Below are 27,204 nucleotides of genomic sequence, written 5' to 3'. Positions count from 1 at the left end.
ACGTCTCTCTGCCTTCAGGGGAGCTGCTCTGCTGCCCATCACGGGAAGGTTAAGTGCATCCATCTATAAGTGTGTTAGGGGCAATGGACACTCGTGTCCTGTGCATTCTGAAGTACTTGGAACCGTGTTGGGCTTGATGATACTTGTTGCTATCAGTGAGCTCATGCTGGGCTACGAGAGAAAGTGGGATGAAGTTCCAGCCCACCTGGTGCTTGAGTTTGCAGTCCCCACCCAAGGAACCCAAAATGATCCCTTCTTACCTCTGCTATCTTCCGATGGTGGATCATCGTGTTGGCACTGTGCCCTGGGTGTGTTCTTGTGCAAGCCCCCTCCCTCCTCTGGACCTTGGTTTCCCATCTATAAAATGAAAGGGGTGGGTTAGATAATCTCCCCGAGGACCTTCATCTCTAAAAGAAACTCTGTGACAGGCACAGCAATTCAGAAACATAGGATGAAATTCAGTTCTATTATTACACACAAGAAACAATTGGAGAATGTTACAAGATGTTTGAGATGAAGTATTCACTTGTGTGGAAGGGAGAAATCTCCTAGTAGGAACAGAGCCATAAGGACTAGGCATAAGGGCTTTTCATTTGTTTCTTCATTTTACTAGGCCCTACTATGTGCTGGGTGCTGTACTAGGTACTGGGGGTATGATGGCAGGTACAACTTCATCCCTGCTCCCAGGGAACCCACAGTCCAGGGTGAGAGAGAGGCAAGAAAAAGTAAGTACAGTCCAGTGTGCTAAGGAGATGCACACACTGCTGTGGGAACACACAGGTGGGGTCCCCACTCTTCCTAGATTTGGGAACATGGCCAGGAAAGACATACTAGAGGAAGTGGCATCAGAGCTTGGATGTACCCAAGACAAGTTATGGGGACTGGGGGAAAAGTCTTCCCGACAAAGAGTGAGACCCACATTGCTCTAATTACCCTGGTGCCAGGGACTGGTCCAGGCAGATTAAATGCACCGTCCCATGTAGCAAAGGTGCCGTGGTTACCTTCCTCATTTTAAATATGAGGACGCCAAGGCTCAGGAGGCTTAGATAACTTGCCAAAGGACACACAAGCAGTGGGAGCGGGGATTGGAACCAGGTTTGTTGGTTCCATAGATCCTGCTCACTACCCCAAACTTCACTGACTCCCAAGAATGAGAAATGGAACCCCAGTCTTGTTAGCAGGTTTCCCTCAGCATAAAACCAAGAATAGAGCAATTACATCTGTCTGTACTTACTCTCGACTGTGTCTCTTTCTGTTGTCCTCCATGGTAAGGAGCTTGTCTGGGACTGAATTGAATCCAAATGTTCTCCCTCATGCGGGTTCTGGTTCAAAGGAGCATGGTCAAGTGGTTGGGAAGCCAGAGCTTTGTCTCCCCAGCTGAGAGGGATTACGCAGATTGATAACATCTTGCCTCAGCCTCTCTAATTCCGGGTGTTAAGGTAATCACAGAAGACCCACGTTGATATTGTTGGCACAGCTGAGGTTTCAGTTTGCAAATGCCTGCTGGGATGGTTCAGATTTGTCTAAAAAAAGAACATAAAGAGCATTATCAAACCTGATCCCGAGCCACGCTTCTGTCCAGCAACCAGACCAGTCAGCTGATGAAATTTTGCAAATGTTTAGATGCAGACTCACCTTTTGACAATTTGCAAGAAAAAGAGCATATGGTTTCTATGAACTTCCTAGAGCTATATTTTCTACATGAGATATTTTTAAGTATAATTGAATTTCATAAATATGACAACATTTGGTAACACTTGAGCATGTTTTTGTTCTGTTGTTTACAGCAGCAAAATAATCTACTCCATATCTTTTTTCAGAAACTTCTAGAACTCAACAACCTGCATTCTCTGATGTCTGTGGTGTCAGCATTACAAAGTGCACCCATCTTCAGGCTGACAAAAACCTGGGCTGTAAGTTAATCCTTTTAAGTCTATTCCTTTGATTTTGGCTATTGTGTTGTTGATGAAGTTCTTCATTCCTTAAGCCCCAGAAGGCTTTCTCTGACTGTCTGCCCTTTGCCAACATGGAGGAGTATCATGGGTTAATGAAATGTTCTCTGAGCATCCTCACTCCTTCAGTGACCTCAGCTCCATTTTGGGACAAGGAAGTAGAGAGGACGCTGACGTGGCTGGGGTCAGAAGCCCGCTAGAGTGGACCTTCCTGGATCCTACAGTGTCCTTGCGATGGCTGGCTCAGCGATATGACTTCTTCCCTCCGTTTGGCTGGTGTTCTTTTCTGGCAGGCTCCAAACTGCCCTTGGGAAGGTCTCTGGACTGATGGCTCGCAGCTGCCCTGCGTTGTTGGCCATACAGCTAAGAGTTTCTCTGGAGAAACCTGTGACCCTCTTGTAGGGAAAAATGATTTTTTTTTCCTAAAGGCCATGAATTATTTCAGCTCAGAGGTGGAGTCTGATAGTTATATAATTGAGTCTGTAGGAAAGTTTTTCTGCTGTAAAAATACTTTAAAAATATCTCAGACCTCTTTATCCTCCTTCGCTTGGCACAGTGCCTGACATGGGGGAAGTAATTGCTGTTTCCATAGCTCGTTAGCATTCACCTCCTGGCCCGCCTGGTCCAGGGTCTCTCACAGACACATAGCCCAAGCCTTTCAAGACCTGTTTATGTCCCATAGAACTGAAGGAAACTATATGGAATTGTCAGCTGTGCTTCTGCAACTCATTTCCGAGCTTCTTCCTGCCAGTCTGTGGGGCTGGGCTGTGTTTCATACTTGGCTAGTTCAGGGGCCTTTAAGATACTTAGGGATTATGTTGTAGATGATCAGAAATGAACCTTGTTTCTTTAAATTGCAATTTTCCATGCATCTAGCCCTAGCAAAGTGGAGTGAGAAGTGTGAGCCTGGAGTCAGAAAACTGGGTTTGTGTTCAGGCACAGTTCAGAGTATGACTTCTGTGGGACTTGTTTCCTGTGTCGACTCAGAGAGGTTGGCCTAGATTAGTGGTTTTCCATCAGTGTCTCCTGGAGCCCCAGGGTTCCTCAGAGCTGCCTTGGGGGCCATGAGGGGCTGAGGGAGAGAGAGAGGGTGCCAAACAGACAGCTTGGGCACTGTTTCCACCAGAGTGGCTCTGTTTGTATCAGTTTTAGTCCTGGGCTTCTGGGTGAATTTCTGTTGAGCAATGGCTTTGGAGGTCGAAAGCAAGTTTGGAAGCCACTTGTCTCTGCAGTTGCTGCCAGCCCTGTGATTCCCTCAGTCCATCTGAGCCATGAGGCTTTTTTCAAAGTTGATTGGAGATTCTTTTTCAAATGAATTTTCCATCATTTAGATGATGTTATTGTTTCTTGGACTGCTGGGAACTATGTGCAGACCCAGAGGAATGAATTATGACTCTCATGGTGCACAGCCCTTACTGTCAGTAATATTGTGACTCTCTGTGACCCCTGTAAGCTGTATAGTTGGTGAGGGCAGTAGGGAGTCTTGCAAGCCACCTCTCGCCCACATGTTAGTCTGAGGACAGTGGTTGGCGCAGAGCATTTGGGAAATGGAGGGGCCCAAGCTCATCATCTTTCCCCTTCATCCAAATCCCCAGAGCCCAGTGGGATTGATGACTCCACTGTATTCCTGACACTGTCTCCACACCTGTCCTTACAGCACACAGCACATCTGCTCTGTAGCTTTGTTTACAGGTCTGCCTCCCGCTTTGGACTGCCTTCCTTCATGATGAGGTCTGATTTTTCTCTGTATCCTTGGTGCCCAGCTGAGTATATGCTTGTGTTTGAATGGTATGTCTGTTATGCTGAATCGCATCCTTCTTTTGTTATTAATTTGTAGTAATAAGATTATCCATAGACATATTGCCAAAAAAGAGCTGTTTTTCCTCTCCCTACTTGTGTTGGTGAGACCTCATGGACCCACAGAGCAGAGAGGAGCAGGAGCCCTGGAGGCCCCGCGATAGCAGCCCAAAACGTCAGTGCTTCTATAGTCTTCATTTTTCAGAGGACACTGAGGTTCCAAGAGGTGCAGTGACCTGTCCAAGATCACAGGTGAGGGCTGGAGCGGATGTGATGCAGCCTTGCCTTGCTGGACCCCATAGTCCATGTTCTTGGCCAGTGTGCTGCATGGCTTGTCAGTGACAGAACCTGGTGTTGGAATCAGGCTGGGCACAGGGCAGGGAGAAATAGGCACACACACTGCTTAGGAAGTGGGGCTGGAGAAGTGAGGCTGGCACACAGGCCCTGGGGGACAGGATGCGACTAGCTTCCTGGGTGCTGTCCCTGGAGTTACATTGAAACCCTGGCTATCTAGGAAGCCTGGACAGAAGGGAGTTACAGGTGTAGGAGGAGACCTGCCACTTGGTTGCACCGTGGGTGACCTCCAGTGAGGGCCAGTTGGTCGTTAGTTGTAGGGCAGGGCAGCCTATTGACATGTCCATGGCCGGCCGCTGAGTGCTAGCAGCTGAGTGAGCTGGGACAGGACAGAGACTGATGCTGAGCATAGGCCCTCACATAGTATGCCCTTAATAAATGCTGGCTGGATACACCAACAGAGAGGGACTCACCTTCTGCTGGCCTGGAAACATAGAGACAGGGTCTGATTTACCCTATCACGTGGGCCGCTTGGGAATATTGGCTGCCTTAGAGCCACGAGACCTAAGCAAGAGGTTGTATCGGCCAGTTCTGATTTCCTGAGTACACATTGCCATGCGGCTCTTATTCCTTCTACAAATTCAAATATTTATCAGATGCGTCCTCCATGCCAGGCCCTGAGGCTGTGGTCAACGCCCCTGTCTTCATGGGCTTTTATATTAGTCAGAGGAGACAGACACGTTATTGGGGAGAATAAACATGTGCCCAGTCTGGCTGGCACAAGAAGTGACTGGTAAATGTTTGTTGAATGCCCGGGGTGATGAACAAAGTGCATCAGGTGGGAATAAAAGTGACGCAGAGATTAGAGCAGGAGGATGTGACAGAGAGTGACCGGATGTCTGCTAGGGAAGGCCTCTCTAAGAAGACAGCTCTAAGTCGAGCCTTGAGTGACAGAAGGAGGCAGCCGTGCCGAGATGAGGGCACGAGTGTTCCAGGCAGAGGTCACAGCCAGTGCAAAGGCCTTGGTGGGAAGATGCTTGGTGTGATCAAGAAACTCAAAGGCCAGCATGGCAGGAGCGCAGTAGGCCAGGAAGAGATCGGTGCAAGACACTGTGGACGGCAGCAGGGCCGATCGTAAGGGGCTTACAGCCTGGGAGAGGAGTCAGGTTCTATTCTAAGTGCAGGGAAGGATTTTAAATGGGAGTCGGACATGATGTGGTTTATGGTTGCTTTTTGTTATTTTAATTACTGTTGCTACTGTGTGGAAAACAAATTGTGTGGGTGGTTCAGAGGGCATCAAGAGTGGAAACAGGGTCTAGTTAGGAGGTTAGGGCAGAATCCAGAAATGAGGTGAAGTTGGCTAGGATCAGGGAGGTGGCAGTGGACTTGGAGAGAAGTAGACTGATAGGGGAGGCATTCTGAAGATAGACTTGACAGGCTTTGTGATGGGTGGGGTGTTGGAGATGGGGAAAAGAATGGGCCCCTAGGTTTGGGGCCTGAGCAACTGGGAAGATGGTGAAAACTTTTCACTGATTAGAGTGGTCCTAAGAGGAGACTGACTTCTTCACGAGTGACCTGGAGGTATAGAATTCCTGGAGTATGGGTGAGTCACTCGTTACAGTAATTGCAGTCATGTGCTACACATCACACATCCACACACTCACACATATGCACGCACACACACACACACAGTTTGCTGGCTCTGTACACGTTCCTCTCATGATTTGTTCTTTCCTACTGAATTGATCCAGAGAGTTTGACTCATCTGCAGCAGCAAAGTGAAAACTGAAGTTTTTGGCAGGGAGGAAATCACAGCCAAAGGGTCAGAAGGCCTGGTCTGCAGGGTGGTGACCTGGAAGGAGAACCTCCTGGGAGTGGGGCTCTCACTCCCAGACATCTGGGGGCACAGGGTCATCAAGCTCTGCAGTTTGGAGAATGGCCACTTTGCATATATCCTAAGAAGGCAGATGTGTGGCTTTCACATATTTCAGATTTTAGAGTCTTTCACTCAGGAAGTGCCTCTGCTCCCCTGTGTCCAGTATAGTGCCCCAGTGGCCCCCTCTGATGTGGTTGAGAAGGTGGTGCTAGGCATGGACTGCCTGTTTCAGGCTTTCCTGAGCCTTGGCTCAGGTAGAAGGTGAGATGAGTGAGGGGGTGAGGAGATGGAATGCAGAGGAAACCACCATTTGCAGCCTCTAGTTACTCCTTCCCCAGTCATTCCTCTGTAGTGCCTACACTGCTTCTTAGAAGTTCCCAGTCATGAATTCTGCTGACGTTTTCACCCTCGTCTTCCTTGATGTTGCCATAGCATTGGACACTGTTCGTCACCAGCTTCTTGAAAAATCTCTCTTCCCTTAGCTTAGTTCTCTTCCCCCGTTCTGACAGCTGGCTCCTCCCTGACTGCTTTTGTTCCTCTCACCCACTGGATGTAAGTGTTCTGCGAAGGTCTGACCCCAGTTCCTGCCCTCCCCAATCCATTTCCCATCCTTTGGGGACCTCACTGACTTGGAGAGCTTCAGCCATCGCCTCTGTGACCCAGTGGTGGCTGCCTTCTCAGCTCTCACCCCAGCCTCTCTCTGGAGCCCTAGACCACGTTCCAAGCCCTGCTCCACAGAGCCCTCTGCTCACATGTTCCTTTGACAGCTCACAACTTGGCATATCTGAAATTAAACTTTGGTTTCCAGAAAGTGATAATGAGTGCCAGAAGACTCTCTTAGCAGACTGTGTTTTGGACTTTGAGGCAATATGGTAGACTGACCTGACAAGGACTAAGCCCCTCCCTCCCAACTGCCTGCTCCAAATACACAAACACAAATAAACGCTGGATAAAATACAACCAAATTAAAAACCAAGAAGCAAAGCTGAACTAGAAGCCAAGAAAGGGAAGTCACCATGTGCTAGAAATAAAGAATGCTCCCAGAGTCAGCACAGTGAGCAGAGTTAAGAGAATCCACTGTGTGGAGGCCTTTGCAGCAGGGGGCTGGGGTTCTAATGCCTGCGTGGGGAGGAGAGTCCAGGCTGCAGACCCCACGCACATGGGAGGCTGTAATTCAGCTTGTCATAGGAATCAGAGAGCCATCAAGTGTCAGCTGTCAGAAAATCTCTTTCCAGCCTGGGGAGTCCCAAGGGAGCATGAGTGAAAAAAAGTCACCTATGAGAAGCTGTCACCCCAGCCTATACCTCAGGTGGCTATAGGGTCTGAGTACACATGACCTCAATTTGTTTGGGGACCACAAGCCAAGAAATGAAGGGCAGAGGAGAGAAGTCAAGATGGCGGCGTATGGGCCGCCCCGGTGGCTTAGCGGTTAAGCGCGCGTGCTCCGCTGCTGGCGGCCCGGGTTCGGATCCCGGGCACGCACCAAGGCACCGCTTCTCCAGCCATGCTGAGGCTGCGTCCCACATACAGCAACTAGAAGGATGTGCAGCTATGACATACAACTATCTACTGGGGCTTTGGGGGAAAAAAATAAATAAATAAAATCTTTAAAAAAAAAAAAAAAAGATGGCAGCGTAAGCAGACTCTGAACTCACCTCCTGCTGCAGACACAGCCAATTTACAACTACTTGTGGAAAAATTACCCCTGAGACAGAACTGAAAACTGGATAAGAGGAACTCCTGCAACTAAGGATAATCCTAATTGAGGTGGAAGAGGCAGAAACTCCCTTCTGGAGAGGAAAAACGCCGCCTTCACAAGCCGCAGCGCCTCACGGCTGCCCGGGAGCAGCCCACAGGTATGTAGTCCTCCCTGGAGGAGCAGGCCCTGAGCCGGCAGCGCTCCCACTGGGGGCATTTTGTGGACCCAGCACAGTCGAGACGAGTGGCATAATATCTGACTTTGCCTGCTACTAAAACATTGGGGAGTACCCCCAGAAAAGCCGATTCACAAAGAAATTAAAACCGGCTCTTAAAGGGCCCACGTGCAAACTCACCCATTTCAGAAAGCAACCTAAAATCACCAGAAAGAAAGGTGCACAGTGCTTTGGTAAAAAGAGACTCACCTGATAGGCTCTGAGTGCATTGCAGTGAGAGGTGAGACCTCTCCAGGGACTGGGACATTGGTGGCAGCCACTATTGTGGCCTGGTGTGGGCATGCTGATGCAGATGCCATTGGAGTTCTCCCTGGGGCCTGCTAGCCCAGGTCTGCCCCACCCACTAGAGCACTGATTTAATCCAGCTCAGCCAGGGCAGGCAGCCCACCCTAGAGACTGGCCCCACCCAACAACAAGCCCTCAGGCATCTTGTGGGCCTGCGTAGATTGGTGACTGGATTCTCTGCGGCCTGGCAACTGAGCCGGCTTCAGTGGGGCAGGGCATGCACAAGGAGTGGGTGGAGAGTGTGGGGCGGTGGTGAAGTGTGTGGGGCTCCTGCTGTGGAGAGACTGGGTCCACTTCAGAAGGTTGGGGCATGCACACAGGGCAGGACTGTGTTGACTGTGTGTTTGGACCTGTGGGCAGCAGGGCTTGTTAGCTGTAGAAGACTTGTGATTCTCAAAGACCCACACAGGGGGTTTGCCCCACCTTCCTTGAAACAATTGGGTGCTCCTGTGCCTGAGGCCAGCCCCACCCAGCTGCAATCCTCAGAGAGCTGACAAGAGACCTAAAGGCTGGAGGCTTATAGCAGTTGTAAGCCCCTGAGCCTAACAACCTGCCACGCTGGGGGCCTACTCACTTAAAAGAAATACTGCAACACAAATGTGTTATTAGAACTTGCAGCCAACTGTGCTGGGGCTCCCCACATCTGATAAACAGACTGAAGGGCCCACAACAACTACAAGCAGCTGAGCATTGCAGCAGCTGGCCAGGAGCATAACTCAGCCTCCCTGGGCGCCTACAGGGAGAGCAAACAGGCCACAACAGAAGGACACACATAGCCCACATAGGGGTCACCCCTGGAACATTGAGAACTGAGGGAAGCACACTGCAGGCCTCCTAAGGCATCACTTATATAAGGTCACCTATCCAAGAGCGGGAGACGTAGCTGACCTACCTAATACGTAGACACAAGCACAGGGAAGGAGGCAAAATGAGGAGGCAAAGGAATACATTCCAAGTAAGGGAACAGGACAAAACCCCACAAAAGGAACTAAGTCAAACAGAAATGAGCAACCTACCCAACAGAGAGTTCAAACAAAGAGTGTTAAGGATGCTCACTGATCTGGGGAGAAGAATAGATGAACTCAGTGAGAATGTCAACAAAGAAATGGAAGATATAAAAAAGAACCAATCAGAAACGAAGAATACAATACTGGAAATGAAAAATTCACGAGAGGGACTCAAAAGCAGAGTAGAGGATACAGAAGAACGGATCTGCGAGCTGGACGAAAGACTAGAAGAAATTACCCAAGCTGAACAGGTAAAAGAGAAAAGAATTAAAAAGAGTGAGGACAGTCTAAGGGACTCCTGGGACAACATTAAGTGCACTAACATCTGTGTTATACCCGGAAGGAGAAGAGCGAGACAAAGGGGCAGAGAATCTATTTCAAGAAATAATAGATGAAAACTTCCCTTACTTAAGGAAGGAAGCAGACATCCAGGTACAGGAAGCACAGAGAGCCCCAAACAAGATAAACCCAAAGAGGCCCACACCAAGACACATCATAATCAAAATGTCCAGAATTAAAGATAAAGAGAGAATCCTAAAAGCCGCAAGAGAAAGACAAGTTACATACAAAGGAAACCCCATAAGGCTATCAGCTGACTTCTCAGCAGAAACCTTACAGGCTAGAAGAGAATGGCACGATATATTTAAAGTGCTAGAAGGAAAAAACTTACAGCCAAGAATATTCTACCCAGCAAAGTTATCGTTCAAAATGGAAGGAGAGATAAAAAATTTCCCAGACAAGCAAAAATTAAAGGAGTTTGTCACCAAGAAACCAGTGCTACAAGAAATGTTAAAGGGACTGATTTAAGGGGAAAAGAGAAGACCACAAATAGGAAAAATTATCTGTTTTCATGATAAGAGGGTAATGGATACAAATGCACAAAAAAGAGTTTAGATATGATATCAAAAACATAAAATGAGGGAGGAGGGGAGTTAAAGAGTAGAGCTTTCAGACAGAGGTCAAACTAAAGAGACCATCAATTCTGTATAGAAGGAGAAAGGAACAGAGAAGGACTACTAAAACACTGAGGGGAAAAAAAAAAGGTTTAAAAATGGCAGTAAGTACATACTTATCAATAGCTACTTTATTTTTTTTTTTTAAGATTTTATTTATTTATTTATTTTCCCCCCAAAGCCCCAGTAGATAGTTGTATGTCACAGCTGCACATCCTTCTAGTTGCTGTATGTGGGACGCGGCCTCAGCATGGCCAGAGAAGCGGTGCGTCGGTGCGCACCCAGGATCCGAACCCGGGCCGCCAGCAGCGGAGCGCGCGCACTTAACCGCTGAGCCACGGGGCCGGCCCTCAATAGCTACTTTAAACGTGAATGGACTAAATGCTCCAATTAAAAGGCATAGGGTGGCTGATTGGATTAAAAAACAAGACCCATATATATGCTGCATACAAGAGACACACTTCAGCCCTAAAGACACTCACAAACTGAAAGTGAAGGGTTGGAAAAAGATACTCCACGCAAATGGCAATGAAAAGAAAGCTGGGGTAGCAGTACTCATCAGACAAAATAGACTTTAAAACAAAAACTGTAAAAAGAGACAAAGAAGGGCATTACATAATGATCAAGGGAACAATCTAACAAAAGGATATAACACTTGTAAATATCTATGCACCCAATGTAGGTTTACCTAAATATATAAAGCAATTATTAACAGACATAAAAAGAGAAATAGACAGTAACACAATAATAGTAGGGGACTTTAACACTCCACTTACACCAATGGATAGATCATCCAAACAGAAGATCAATAAGGAAACATTGGCCTTAAATGACACACTAGAACAGATGGACCTAGTAGATATATACAGAGCATTCCATCCAAAAACCGAAGAATACACGTTCTTTTCAAATGCACATGGAACATTCTCCAGGATTGATCACATATTAGGCCCCAAAACAAGTCTCCATAAATTTAAGAAGATTGAAATAATACCAAGCATCTTTTCTGACCACAATGGTATGAAACTGGAAATCAACTATAGGAAGAAAATCAGAAAAGCCACAAATACGTGGAGATTAAACAAAATGCTACTGAACAACGACTGGGTCAATGAAGAAATCAAAGAAGAAATCAAAAAATACCTGGAGACGAATGAAAATGAAAATACGACATGCCAGAATTTATGGGATACAGCAAAAGTGGTTCTAAGAGGGAAGTTTATAGCAATACAGGCCTATCTCAACAAACAAGAAAAATCTCAATTAAACAATGTAACAATGCACCTAAAGGAACTGGAAAAAGAAGAACAAACAAAGCCCCAAATCAGTAGAAGAAGGGAAATAATAAAATTCAGAGCAAAAATAAATGAAATAGAGACTAAAAAAAAAAGGAAAAATTAATAAAACCAAGAGCTGGTTCTTTGAAAAGATAAACAAAATTGACAAACCTTTAGCTAGACTCACCAGGAAAAAAAGAGAGAAGGCACAAATAAGTAAAATCAGAAATGAAAGAGGAGAAATTACAACAGACACCTCAGAAATACAAAAGATTATAAGAGAATACTATGAAAAGCTGTATGCCAACCAATTCGACAATCTGGAAGAAATGGATAAATTCTTAGAATCATACAACCTTCCAAAACTGGATCAAGAAGAAATAGAGAATTTGAATAGACCAATCACCAGTAAGGAGATCAAAACAGTAATCAAAAACCTCCCCCAGGGCCGCCCCGTGGCTTAGCGGTTAAGTGCGTGCGCTCCGCTGCTGGCGGCCCGGGTTCGGATCCCGGGCGCGCACTGACGCAACGCTTCTCCGGCTATGCTGAGGCCGTGTCCCACATGCAGCAACTGGAAGGATGTGCAGCTATGACATACAACTATCTACTGGGGCTTTGGGGGGGGGAAGTAAATAAATAAAATCTTTTAAAAAAAAACCTCCCCCAAAATAAAAGTCCAGGACCAGACGGCTTCCCTGGTGAATTCTACCAAACATTCAAAAAAGACTTAATACCTATCCTTCTCAAACTCTTCCAAAAAATTGAGGAAGGGGGGAAGCTCCCTAACTCATTCTATGAAGCTGACATTACCCTGATACCAAAACCAGACAAGGACAACACAAAAAAAGAAAACTACAGGCCAATATCACTGATGAACATCGATGCAGAAATCCTCAACAAAATACTAGCAAATCACATACAACAATACGTTAAAAAGATTATACACCATGATCAAGTGGGATTTATTCCAGGTATGGAGGGATGGTTCAACATTCGCAAATCAATCAACGTGATACACCACATTAATAAAATGAAGAATAAAAATCACATGGTCACCTCAATAGATGCAGAGAAAGCATTTGACAAGATACAACATCCATTTATGATAAAAACTCTGAATAAAATAGGTATAGAAGGAAAGTACCTCAACATAATAAAGGCCATATATGACAAACCCACAGCTAATATCATCCTCAATGGTGAAAAACTGAAAGCTATCCCTCTAAGAACAGGAACCAGACAAGGATGCCCATTGTCATCACTCCTATTTAACATAGTACTGGAAGTCCTAGCCAGAGCAATCAGGCAAGAAAAAGAAATAAAAGGGATCCAAATTGGAAAGGAAGAAGTGAAACTCTCACTATTTGCAGATGACATGATTTTATATGTAGAAAACCCTAAAGAATCCACCAAAAAACTTTTAGAAGTAATAAATGAATACGGTAAAGTTGCAGGATACAAAATCAACATACAAAAATCAGTTGCATTTCTATACACTAACAACGAAGTAGCAGAAAGAGAAATTAAGAATACAATCCCGTTTACAATTGCAACCAAAAGAATAAAATACCTAGGAATAAACTTAACCAAAGAGGTGAAAGATCTGTACACTGAAAACTATAAAACATTGCTGAAAGAAATTGAAGACAACACAAAGAAATGGAAAGCTATTCTGTGCTCTTGGATTGGAAGAATTAACATAGTTAAGATGTCCATACTTCCTAAAGCAATCTATAGATTCAATGCAATCCCTATCAAAGTTCCAACAACATTTTTCACAGAAATAGAACAAAGAATCCTAAAATTTATATGGAACAGCAAAAGACCCCGAATAGCTAAAGGAATCCTGAGAAAAAAGAACAAAGCTGGAGGTATCACACTCCCTGATTTCAAAATATACTACAAAGCTATAGTAACCAAAACAGCATGGTACTGGCACAAAAACAGACACACAGATCGATGGAATAGAATCGAAAACCCAGAAATAAACCCACACATCTATGGACAGCTAATCTTTGACAAAGGAGCCAGGAACATACAATGGAGAAAAGAAAGTCTCTTCAACAAATGGTGTTGGGAAAACTGGACAGCCACATGCAAAAAAATGAAAGTAGACCCTTACCTTACACCATACACAAAAATTAACTCCAAATGGATTAAAGACTTGAATGTAAGACCTGAAACTGTGAAACTTCTAGAAGAAAACATAGGCAGTACGCTCTTTGACATCGGTCTTAGCAACATATTGTCAAGCACCGTGTCTGACCGGGCAAGAGAAACAATAGAAAAAATAAACAAATGGGACTACATCAAACTAAAAAGCTTCTGCACAGCAAAGGAAACCATCAACAAAACGAGAAGACAGCCTAACAATTGGGAGAAGATATTTGCAAACCATACATCTGTTAAGGGGTTAATCTCCAAAATATATAAAGAACTCATGCATCTCAACAATGAAAAAACTACCAACCCAATTAAAAAATGGGCAAGAGACCTGAACAGACATTTCTCCAAAGAAGATATACAGATGGCCAACAGACATATGAAAAGATGTTCAAAATCATTAACTATCAGGGAAATACAAATCAAAACAACAATGAGATATCACCTCACGCCCATCAGAATGGCTATAATTAACAAGACAGGAAACAACACGTGTTGGAGAGGATGTGGAGAGAAGGGAACTCTCATACACTGCTGGTGGGAGTACAAACTGGTGCAGCCACTATGGAAAACAGTATGGAGATTCCTCAAAAAATCAAGGCTAGAACTACCATATGATCCAGCTATTCCACTGCTGGGTATTTATCCAAAGAACTTGAAAACACCAATGTGTAAGGACACATGCACCCCTGTGTTCATTGCAGTGTTATTCACAATAGCCAAGACTTGGAAGCAACCTAAGTGCCCATCAAGGGACGAATGGATAAAGAAGATGTGGTATATGTATATACAGTGGAATACTACTCAGCCGTAAGAAACGATGAAATCCAGCATTTGTGACAACATGGATGGACATTGAGGGTATTATGCAAAGTGAAATAAGTCAGAGGGAGAAGGTCAAATACCATATGATTTCCCTCATTAAGTAGTAGATAATAACAACAATAAACAAACACATAGAGACAGAGATTGGATTGGTGGTTACCAGAGGGGAGGGGGGAGGGAGGAGGGCAAAAGGGATAATTTGGTGCATGTGTGTGGTGATGGGTTGTAATTAGTATTTGAGTGGTGAACATGTTGTAATCTATGCAGAAATAGAAGTATAGTGATGTACACCTGAAATTTATACAATGTTATAAACCAACGTTACTGCAATAAACAAAACAAAACAAAACAAAATATTCCAAAAAAAAGAAATGAAGGGCAGTGTCCCATGGAAATTAACAGTGTGGACTCTTGAATCAGATACCCCAGGCTGAGCCTTGGACCTGCCCCTTATAGTAAGGATTAAATGAGTAAATATATGAAAAATGGTTAGAACTATGCCTGGCACCTAGTAAGGGCTGGATAAGTATTGGCTGCTGCTGCTGCTGCTATTGTTGTTGTTATTATTATTTCCAACTCTTCTTGACCATTCTCAAATGGGCCGGCAGAGGCTGCCATCCCTGTAAGCCTTTTTATGACCTGATGTCATCATCGTCATCTAGCTGGTCCCCTTGCTTCTGGTCTTGCTCCCTCTGGTCCTTCCTCACACCACTACTGGAGTGATTGCCCTCAAACATAGCTCTGGTGTTTTCTCTTTCCTGATTAAAGACAGTTTGTAGCATTTCCCCACCCCTGGCTCAGTTGGGGGGGTCTGTGCTCACCATTGCTCCAAAGCGGGATACTCTGATATTACCGTCTTGATGCTGCTCTTTTTAATCCATCATTTGGACATTCATTTCACCACCTCTAGTTTTATAATAATGAGTATTTTATCAGCCAATTTTTAACCATCATCTGGATTTCAAAACTTGGACTTCAGTGATCCTTAGAGCAAGGGAAGACACTGAGCTTGGATGAGAGAGAGGGTCAGTATGTCTTTTTTTTTTTTTTTTAAAGATTTTTATTTATTTATTTTTTCCCCCCAAAGCCCCAGTAGATAGTTGTATGTCATAGCTGCACATCCTTCTAGTTGCTGTATGTGGGATTCAGCCTCAGCATGGCCGGAGAAGCTGTGCGTCGGTGCGCGCCCGGGATCCGAACCTGGGCCGCCAGCAGCGGAGCCCGCACACTTAACCGCTAAGCCACGGGGCCGGCCCAGTATGTCTTGATGGGTGTTTTTGAGGGAAGCTTGCATTTGGGAATGTGGTGCTTGATGAAAGCTCATGGGCAGTGAGCAAATCGCACAGTGCAGAGGACATAGTAGAGACATTTTGGCAACAACAGCAAATACCAAAAGGTTTCATACCTACTTCACACCTACTTCCTGACCCTAAAAAACAAACCATAAACCTTTCAGCTGTGGCCGGCAGAGCATCTGCACCAGCAACCCAGCACCCCAAGTCACATGCGGAAGAGACGCAAGAGTTGGCCAGAGGAATTTCCTGTTCAAACACGGCCACAGTCAACTCATTCTTTTCCCTTTGATTAGTATTCACTGTTCATGCTTAGCTGCTTATGATTGGCACCCTGTTTGCAAGTTGAGTTGAAGTATCTGGGAAAGTAGAATAAGCAGTCAAAATGGTCATCACATGTCCACAGTATCCAAATGGTCATCACATGTCCATGGTATCCAGATGGCCAAGTCAGAAACATACTTTGCCTAATGGTGAGTTTCCTTCTCTTTCCTACCTTCCCAGTCTTGTCCAAAGCAACACTTGCCTACATACCTGCCAAACTGCTGCTCTCTGAAGTATCCCTATGTGTTCCTACCTCCAGGCCACTGCTCATGCATTCTTTGGCCTCTGGGGCCTCTCCAGCCCCATCTCTGTTGGTTGAAATCCTTCAAGACTCGTTTCCAGGATTACGTCTTCCTGAAGTTCCTCCGTCCCATTGTGGAGTTTCTTCTCTCCTTCTAGAGCTCTCTCACAGTGTTTCTGACTCTTCCTTGCCTTAACTAGCCCTTTTCATTGATCAACCAGGTTGAACAAATGGGGATGCACATTTGGTGCCTGACTCCTCACTCACCTGAGACCAACTCTGGACACAGGATGGGCACTTGGCAAACTTCCATTTGGAGACCAATCTCAGCTTCTTGGCTCTACTCTTGGGGCTTTGTGGGAATGTCTCCAGGGTTGCCATGAGTGGAATTTTAAAAAAATTTTATCAAAATTCCTGGAAACACATGATAAAAATTGTCCTACAAGATTATACATTATGTATGTTTGCATGTGAGTGTATGTGTGTATTATGTATGTGTATGTGTAAATTGTTAAAGGATAATTTTTTAAAAAGGGAAAATCATGACTCGTATAAGTATAAAATGAATACTTGTCAAATATTTTGTTTAACTCATTAATTAGAGAACCGGCAAGATATTACAGCTGTATCAAAAGAGAACCCAGAGTACTACACTTGTATAAAAGTCAGGTAAGGAATGCTGGAATAGTTTTTAAAATGGATACAAAATTAGTCAGTATTCCCAGGGGGATAATCAGTGGCATTCCATGAGACGTAACTTACCTTTCTATGGACAGGAATTGTTTGCATTACTACATTTTGTACGAGTTAACTTCTGTCTGTACAGAGTTTAAAATGGCCTTAGTCAAAGACAAATATGGATAGCTGGCCAGGACACCTACTAAATTTCAAAGTCACAATTTCCTCTCATTTTACTTATGACAGTCTCCATTGCATCTAATATTTTACATTAGATATGTGACTTTGTAGTTCATTTTTCAGAAACTGATAGTTTATATGTAAAGAGGTAAAAATTACTTTTGTTTAAGCGCCCAGGTTTCATTCCTTACTCATTCCATACTCGGTCTGTTGAATCCATTGGTCCATAGATTATCCACAGCACTAAAAATTCTTTCCATACCAACAATAGACACTGGAATTGAAATAGAATTTTGGGCCAGTTTTAACATATTTGGAGCAACAGGCTCTTTGTTGAAAAACATTTCCACGTATCAAGAAATGTTATTCTCTCAAGGCAAGGGAACAAGATACCAATGTCCTTATAAAGAGGATTTTAGGGGGACTTTTTTTTTCTTCCATGGAGACAGCTTCCAGATTTGAACTATTTACCAGAAGAGGGGGGTTTTTCATCATTAGTCAAATACAAGTGCTACATACAGGGTCTTGGAGCATGATAAGGGAAATTTCCAAATTTTTTCCTAGATATTTGACCAAAATTTGTGATCTTCCTGGCTTTTGACCCTGTGGTTTATGAGTCCCATTTATCCCTTGCAGCTGACACTTGGCACCATGAAAATTATTTAAAATCAATATGCAGGGACTGATTTTTACCTTGTAATTTTAGTGCACTTTGCATATGTGGTTATAAACCCTTTCTCAATCCTAATGTTGTATATTTTTGCTTTTTGCCTTATTTGTAGAGGTTTTACCTGTTTTACTGATATATTATAAAAATTAGTTCTTGGGTTACTTATCATTTCTATAGGTTTGGTGTTTAGTTTGATTTTGTTTTTTAATGTATCAGTTTCTAAGTTTATCTATTAATTGATTTCTCATACTTTTTTCCCAGCTTCTTGAGTTGAATCTTCAGTTCATTTATATTTTTACTTGTTGAATTATAAAAGAGTTTAAAACCACGTGTTTTCCTCTCAGTACAGTTTTGGCCTCATCACAGTTTAACATAAAGTGTTCTCATTATTTGTGGTTTGTAAATAGTCCATAATCTTGGCTTTTGTTTCTTCTGTTACCCAGGAATTATTGGAGTGTTCAAAATTTTCCAAGGAATTGGATTTTTAAGTTATCACTGTTAGTTTTCCCATTTTTTTTATTCATCAAATATTTAGGCAGTGTGTTCTGTGTCAGGAACCATACCAGATGCAGGGAATAGTAGAGTGAATACAACCAGCCTGGTCGCTGCCTTCATGGGAGCCATTGTTTGCTGAGTGAGACACAGATGTAATTGCACAATTAATCACAATTGTAATAAACATTATGGAAGAAAATCTCAGAGTGCCCCAAACTTCTAAACTTTACTAGAAGTGAAGTTGCCTGTTGTATTTAGTGAACTTTTCCTTAATCTTATTTCCTTACCTCTTTTCCTGAACACGAATGCTTTTAGTATCTGTTTGACTCAGGTAGGCAAATAATTTATGTTCTTATATGTAATTCTGATGGTTTCTTCCTGAGGCTTCCCGTAAACTCTAAAATCTAAAGGACCGTCAGCGCATATGAGGTTTTCAGTTTATGACTCTACTTGTAATAAAAGTTAAAACATGTATAAGTAAATGCTGTTATTTTTTTGAATAAACAAACCCTATATTTAAAAAATTAAATCTTAAAAGAATGTTTTCAGCGTAATAGATGCACATTAATTTTAAAGATCACTATATACTGAAAGGCTTAGTGAAACAACCAGCACTCATTGCTCTCTCTTTCCATATCCCATTCATTCCCCAGAGGCAACCACTTAACAGTTGTATAGTGGTTTCTTCTGGTAGTTTCTGCCACATTTCCACCAATGTGTTTTTGCTACAATTTCTTGATCCATTCACGTTAGACATTTGGTGACTTCTTTATATGATAGATGTTGGTTTCGTTTTCCTGAACCACCTTTCCTCATTCTTTAAAAACACTCATGTTACTATAGCTAAATCACTTCTGTGTTTTAGTTATTAGGCACACACACAAGTCTTGACCTATAACATGTAGGATGACTGCAACATGAGTTCCTAGCATCAAGTCTGGAAGATCAGGAATTCAGGTTTCTATTCCTTTCTTCCAGGAAGGCACCTTATACACATTGAGCCATCCATTCCCTGGTGACCAAGCTTTACATACCAGAGATCTCAGTCGTAAAGGATCTTTATGAATCTCTGGGCTGTGGGTACCTGCTTGTCCTGTATTTGCTTAACTAAGTCACTCCTTCCATGACTGCATACGGAAAAGAAGTTGGGCTTCTTGTAATTAAAATACCATACCCAGTGTGAATATGACACAGCTATAGGCTATAGGGAATCTGGAGGAGATAGCCTTGATTGGAGAGATGGGCTGGCTAGGTGCACAACATACACAGGTGAATTGTGTGAAATTTCCTGGGGCCTTCAGCAATGGTGAAGATGTTGAGGAGAGAGCAAGAAGCTTTGGACTCAGGGAAAGAGATCTGATGTAGCTGTGAAATAACTCTGGGTGACCTCGAGCAATCTGCTTTACTCTCTGAGCTCCTTGCTGTTGTAGGGTCTATGCACCCATGGAGGTAGGTGCTATTCAGGGGATCTTGGCATCATTTCAGAACAGTGGACTAGGTCGCTTCAGAGGATATCTTCCAAGTGTGAGATTCTGTGAAAAACAACAAAATCAAGGCCGTGAAACTTCCCATCTCTGCATGAAAGAGCCTTTAAAATCTTTAGTTGTGCCCAGGATTTGGTACACATGCCATTTAGGATGTTTCCTTTTAGTCTTCATCCACGGTTTTCCTTTCTTTAGCTTCTTCTGGTTTATTTCTCTCCTCTCTCATACTCTGTATTTTCTTCTCATTCCAGCTTTTGAATCGAAAAGACAAGACCACCTTTGAGAAATTGGACTACCTGATGTCTAAAGAAGATAATTACAAGCGGACTCGGGAATATATCCGAAGCCTGAAGATGGTTCCCAGTATTCCCTATCTAGGTAGGAGTCTGAATTGGCTTATTATTTTTTAAGAAATCTGCTCAGTGCTGAATAAGATGTTTTTATAGTTTCTAGTTGAGAACTTTCCAGGAAACCTCATGGGCCATGGATAAATGGGTAATTGGTTGGTTCCATGGATTGGAACAGGCTGTTGATACTTCCCAAGGATAGGAACCTTGAGGAGGGCCTTGAAACAAGGGATATTCTGCTTCTTATACAAGTGACCAGTGAATCCCAAGCCTCCCTAGCCTGCAGCTGAGAGGGTCATAGTGACAGTAACAGGACTCAGCTGGTTCATCCACATCCTCCTGAACTGGGGGAACTCAGGCCCAAACCCCTCTGTCTGGTTCTCTAGGCATTATTAATATATTTTATAAGATTTGTACCAACAAAGTTATAACAACAATTATTGATTTTTCTGATTAGAAAATGATACGTGTTCATTGTAAGGAATTAGAAAAAGAAGAAAATATCATTTGTTATCCTACCTAGAGATAATCATGATTTTGCTTCATATCCTTTCTTTTGTTTAGGTACATACAAAATATGTGAACTTTAATTTATTACCTGCATTTCTATACTGTGACAATCTCATCACATGGATTTATCAAACTTGAATCTGCTAATATTGACAAGTTGTTTCTACATTTTTGCTATTAAAAGTTTGCAATGAACATCTTTGTTGCAAAAACTTCCTACATAAAGTTATCATTATTACATTATAATAAATTCCTAGAAGTGTGATTATTGGGTCAAAACTTGCGCAAAATTGCATGCCTTTTCATGTATATTTTCAAAACGCTCTCCATAGAGGTTTCATTGGAAGGAGGTGAAATTGCCTATTTTTCCTACATGCACAAATACTGTGTATTTTCATGTGCATTTTTTTCTTTTCCTTTCTCTTTTTTTTTTCTTTGCCAATTTGACAGGTAAAAAATACTTCTTGTAGTTTGGGTTTCACGGTTATGCTAATTTATGAAAAAAATGTCTTTTTATGATCTAAAATAATATTAATAATAAGGGAAATTAAAGTTTTATAGAAGTGACTCCTAATATTTTCAGAGATCTAGTGCAATTTTTTAGAGATACATTTTTGACAGCTTTTACATGTCTTCCACAAGCATCGTTTATTTAGGTTTTCTAATTCTTTTAAAGCCAATTTAGAAAATTTAATTTTAGTAGAAAATTGTCCATTTGATCGAAGTTTTCAAAATTATTAGCATAGAGTTTTTTTCTCTTTTAATTTTTTTTTGACCATAGAGTTTATACATAATATTCTCTCATAAATTTTAACCTCCTGTGTATGTATGGTTATATTTGCTTTGCATTCCTAATAGTTTGCCTTTTTGTCTTCTCTTTCTTTTTTTAATTTGCTTTGCCAGAGGTATGTCTGTTGGTCTTTCCAAAGAAGTAGACTGTGTATTTGTTTATCAGTTGCATTGTCTTTCTGCTTTCTACTTGACTGTATTTCGTCAGTCCGGGATGTGCTTTTTCTCTCCACATTTTAACAACTCTGAAATTGGGCTGCATCTTTCAATTGAGGGTAACAAAGCACTGTGACATTGTTTAATTGGCAGCAGTTTTTCTTAGTAATATATAAAATATTGGTGCATCTTAGATGACATCCTAGATTTGATGAAATATGGACTTTCCGCTTTTGTCTTTTATAATTCATTTCTCCTGCTTTCCTTAAGTTGTTTTGTCATCTCTATTAACTGCTTCAGTTGAATTATTGGGTCATTTGTATATGTATTATGCTTGCCACTTTTTTGGGGAAGACAGTTAAGGGTATACATTTTCCTCTAATTGCTGCTTTTGTTGTATCCTACATGTTTTGATGCCTAGTGTTCTCAGTGATATTCTTTAAATGTTCTGTAATTATAGTTTCAATTTTTCTTTTATCCAAGTATTATTTAAGGTAGTGGTATTTTAATTTTCAAGGGCTTGAGGTTTTTGTTTTTTTTTCCAAATGGCTTTATTGAGATATAATTCATATATCATTCATTCAAAATGTATGATTTTTTAGTATGTTCAGAGTTGTGCAACCATCAGCATAGTCAATTTTAGAACATTTTTGTCACCTCAAAGAGAAACTCTATACCCATTAGTAGTCACTCCCTTTTTCTTCTAGCCACCTCCCTTCCACCCCCAGGCAACCACTAATCTACTTTCTATCTCCATAGATTTGCTTATTCTGGACATTTCATATAAATGTATCATACAGTATGTGGTCTTTTATGACTGGCTTCTTTCCCTTACCATCATGTTTTCAAAGTTCATCCTTGTTGGAGCATAATCAGTACTTCATTCCTTCTTATTGCAAAATCATATTCCATTGTATGGCTACACCACATTTTATTTATCTGTTCATCATTTGATGGACAATTGAATTGTTTCTCTTTTTGGCTATTATGCATAACACCACTAGGAATGGCTTTGGTTTTTAACAACATAGTCTTCACTCTAATTATTTTACATTGGTTTAGAATATGTGACATATATGCTTTCTAGGTTTATAAACTGTTGATATTTATCTTGTGGTTTAATATAAGATCAGGTTTTGTAAATGTTTCATGGATGCTGTAAAAGAAGGTATAATTTCTCAAATTACTTTTATAATTCCATTATAATATTCAAATTATTAATTTTTGACAACTTGGTCTATCAAGGACAGAAATATATGTTAGTGTCTCCCTGCATTTCTAGTAGTTTTTGCCTCACATTATTTAGTATACAGAAATTTATAACAGTTGTAAATTCATGGTGAAGTGTCCCATGCAAAATGTTCTTGATTCCATTTGTTATTTGCTTTTACTTCTTTGTCTGATATTAATTCTGTGAAATCTGTTTTATTTTTCATTTGCATTCATTTTATAAATCTTTGACTATATTTTAGATTTTAATATTTTAAATTGCTTTGTTTTAGGCGTGATCCTTGAAAACAGCATTTAGTTGGACCTTTTAATAGAGGGGTAAAAGTCTTTCACATTTGTTTAGTCTTAAGCCATGTTATTGAATTGAATATCATTCTATGCTTTCTTATTTCATGTTTTCTTTTCCTTTTTCTCTTCTTATGGCTTCCTGTAAACTGCAGTGTCTTTCTACTTGATGACCGGCAAATCCCCATCTTAGATCTACAGGTGGGGGCATGTTAGTGTGCACAGCTCCCAAGCCCATTCCCACTTTGCCCAAGGCTAATCAATTGAAAGATGAGATCGCTGGTATTAGGGTGCGAGTAGCTCAGTGCAATCCACTGGTTCAGGTAGCAGAGGTGCTCCAGGATCGTTAATGATGGTCTCTTGTCTCTCATAAAATGATCATGATCATGAGAGCTGTTGTTTATTGTCTGCTTTCTGTGTGCCTGGCACTTTGCTAGACATTTTAATACATTATCTCAATGAATGCTCAATAGCCCATTGAATAAGCAGGCACTGAGAGGTTGCCTAGGGTCACATACCTGGAAAGTGGCAGAGCCAGGACTTGGCCGAGATGGTCTGGCTATAAGCCCTAAGCTCTTGACGCTGCCCTCTCCCGACTCCCCACCTCCACTGTCCAGGTCGTTATTTTCCGGCTCCTCCCTTGCAGTTGCCACCTATATGTCCTCTGCCACTTATGACTTGTGAGTGGTCTCCATTGGGCACTGGATGAAGTAGGATGAATTATCTCAACTCTTTCTTGTAACACTCTCTGTCCTTAGACCACAAAGCAGTGCTGTCTTGGGCTTCCGAGGGCATTGGTCAGGGGTCTCAGCCAAGGGCAAACTGGACCAGTACCATCTCCCCTTTCTGACCTATGTACCTTGTCATCAGACTAAGCATATGCACCCAGATCACTCACCTTCGGATGAGTCTCCTCCTCAGGCCACTGGCCAGAGGCCCCTTGTGTATCATCATGATAGCTTTCATTAGGCCGCAGGACAAGTCCACACTTGCAGTGGACACGTAACCTGCCCCGGCTCTGGGGCCCCTTGCCGCTGAGTTTCTGGACAGATGCAGCCCTCCATGTTCTTGATCACCTCGTCTTAGGGGCTCTTCCTGGCGGGTGCCTGCTCAGAGGTCTATGTGGACCTCTGTTCTCCTGCAGGGCCCTCCTGCTTCTGCCTCTAAGTAAGACCAGCTTTACTGCCATGCTCCTGTCCCTTCAGCCTCATGAGGACTTCCCTCTCCCCTTAAACCAGTTGGACTGCATTTCTCCTACTTGCATCACAACCACTCCTGACGTAAATAAGTCAGGCTGAAGGAAAAGGAGGTGACTCCAATGTGCTTTCTGTTCCCAGGACAATGTGTGAGGGTTTACTACGGTGGGCATCATAGTTTCATTAAGAAGAGCGAAGCAAGATCCCATTCTGAGGCTCAATGGGGCCGTCCGTCCCGAGGACAGCGAGGGGCTTTCCCTGCACATCTGATTGCGCGGACAGACCCTGCCCAAAGCCAGGTTGTGGTTTCAGTACCCGATTCCTCTCGAAAACCCAACCTGTCCCAGGGATGATTTGTTTATTGAAAGAGGAGTAGTTACATAATTCCTGGAAAGTACAATATAAAAAAAATTGTCTGAAACCATTTCTTTTTCCGCTGGCAAAGTCCTCACTGTAGGTGTTTCCCTGGGGGAGGGAGTTATTCTCTGGGAGGGACTTCAGGTCAGCCCCTGATATTTCCAGCTGCTTTGTTAGTTCCACTGCTGGAGACCTTGAATGTTGCTGTAGTAGTTATTTGTCTCTAAGAGCAAGTAGAGTTTTATTTTTGTAATGATTTCTTTAAACCTCTGTGGAAGGTTCTGTGCTAACTGGTTTCTATTCCCGTGTATGTCTCTTACTCCATGTAAAAATACCCTCCTGTAGTACTAGCAGTTGTTACTAATCATGTGGGAGTATATTCCAACTCCTTTCAATGCAAATTTTAGAGCCAGTTGGCTACAGTTTGGTGCACTGAGTTTCTCATGAAACATAATTTAAAAAACAGAGGGAAAAACTTACTACGTTTTAAAAATAAGACTCTCTTTGTCTCAAAAAGTTTCTTCCTATTTACTTCAACGTGTAAAAATAGCAGTGGGAAATAGTCAGGTCAATTATTTGCAGCTTAATTTTATCTGATAGCGGCTCCTTGTGAATTCTCAGTTCAGATTGAAATGATAAAGCAGGCGAAGAGCTGTGAAGAATGGCTGTACCGTTTGTTTCTAAATAGCTTTATTGACTTAGAGAGTGTTTGTTTTCACTACCTATAATTCGCTCCAGGAAACAGCTAAATAAAATTAGGAATGTAGTGGAATTTAAAAGGTTTAGAGCTGATTCTAGAAGTAATTATAGGGAGTGTGGAAAATCGTGATCTCTCAAGACAAAAATTAGGCATTCTGATAGTTCTGAATAGTAAGAGGACGTTTAGACATTCTTTGTAAATTTACCCAGACTTCTAATGTATGAAATAAAATTTTAGAACCTAAGCTATTTCTTCAAAAAAGGAAACCCTCCCATTTTTAAAAAGTAAGGCTTCATTTTCAAATATGGACTCTGAAGTTTAAAATAAAGGCAAGTTGTTTCTGAGTGTAAAATAAACAGACCTGGGCTGGGCTGGCCCCGTGGCTTAGCGGTTAAGTGCGCGCACTCTGCTACTGGCGGCCCGGGTTCGGATCCCGGGCACACACCGATGCACCACATCTCCGGCCACACTGAGGCCGCGTCCCACATACAGCAACTAGAAGGAAGTGCAACTATGACATACAACTATCTACTGGGGCTTTGGGGGAACAAAAGGAGGAGGATTGGCAATAGATGTTAGTGTAGAGCTGGTCTTCCTCAGCAAAAAAAAGAGGAGGATTAGCATGGATGTTAGCTCAGGGCTGATCTTCCTCACCAAAAAAAAAATAAATAAAATAAATAAATAAATAAATAAATAAACAGACCTAAACTGTTGGATATCTGAAAGGACTTTCAAAAAGAAGTGGTCGTTGGTCAAAAAGAAGTGTTTACAGTGACGCCCCCAAGCCCCCAGAACAGCAAGGTGGGTGAGGGCCTCATACTCTGACCCTGGGGGTGGCATGCACTAGGCCCTGTACAGATGGGTGTGTTCTCACTGCTGGTCATCAGATGCCAGGTAGGTACTTTTGTTGGGTGATGGACCAGTCAGACACCATTACTGCTCTGTTGGAGCTCACAGCCCAGATCTGATGACCAGCAGTGAATAAGAAAGTAAAAGTGAGCTGAGCACTTTTACTCAGGGAGTAAAAGGGAAAGGCAAAGAAGCAAATAAAGGGGGACTCAGCCCAGTCTGGGGGACCAGGGAGGGTTTTCCGGAGGGAAACCCTAAAGGATGAGTAAGCTGGGTGAAGAGGTGGGAGGTGAGCAAGTCAGACAAAGACAGCAGCTTATGTAAGAGCCCTGAAGTAAGGAAAAACATGTTTGTTGAAAAAACTGGCTGGAGAGTAGAGAATGAGAGGGAGAGTGTCATGAGAAGCAGCTGGAGTGGAAGGGAGGGTGAGATCGCCCGGGGCCCAGACACTGGGAGCAGGGAGCTTAGGCTCCAGCCCCCGAAGAGCAGCAGGGAACCCTGGAGGGTTTTAAGCAAGGGCATGTGCGGACTGGATTTGTATTAACATGCATCGCCTTGCCTGCAGGATGTGAGTGTCTTCCAGGAGGTCAGGCTGGAGGAGGGAAAACTAGGTAGGGGACCATGCAGAAGCCTGTGGTGCATCACTGTATTTCAGAAATTGCTACAGGGGGAGGGAAAGCCTTTAAAAACAGTTCATTTTAGAGCAAAGACTTGGAAAGATATAAAACAGTTGTCAGTGAGCGTGTCCATTATACCTGATGGAGACACACGGCATTTCCCTGTACTTTAGCTTCGAGAATCAATGAATGCATTTGAGCTGTGGGCCCTCTTAAAGCAGAGGTGAAAGGGCAGGCACAGGTGCTCTCTTGATCTGCCTCCAGAATTTGGGAGGGATTGAGCTGACGGATGCCAGCAGCGCTTCTGCTTCCCAGAACATGGGTCAGAGTGGCTGTTGCCCCTTTGGTGGGGCCACCACTACCCCAGGACCAAGTCTATTTGCTCCCAAGCCATGGTTACGACAGTGTTATCCAGGTGACCCCAAGTTCACGAGCATGAAG

The 27,204-nt window shown here is 42.8% G+C and overlaps 1 protein-coding gene across 15 annotated transcripts in view; it reads left to right on the top strand.

Moving 5' to 3' along the window:
• The window catches only part of RALGPS1 (Ral GEF with PH domain and SH3 binding motif 1), a 331,037-nt gene that overhangs the window by 161,011 nt on the left and 142,822 nt on the right, over nucleotides 1–27,204 (top strand). For all 15 annotated transcript variants that reach the window (XM_087419063.1, XM_087419062.1, XM_087419069.1 and 12 more), the window contains 2 exons: nucleotides 1,821–1,913; nucleotides 19,979–20,105. In XM_087419063.1, the coding sequence (XP_087275189.1) occupies nucleotides 1,821–1,913; nucleotides 19,979–20,105 (220 nt within the window). The remainder of the gene's footprint in view (nucleotides 1–1,820; nucleotides 1,914–19,978; nucleotides 20,106–27,204) is intronic.

Source organism: Ceratotherium simum, chromosome 29 (genome assembly GCF_057802395.1).
Source record: "Ceratotherium simum simum isolate JZ-2026a chromosome 29, ASM5780239v1, whole genome shotgun sequence".
Taxonomy (NCBI): Eukaryota; Metazoa; Chordata; class Mammalia; order Perissodactyla; family Rhinocerotidae; genus Ceratotherium; species Ceratotherium simum.
This window is presented reverse-complemented; position numbering and strand designations above follow the sequence as displayed.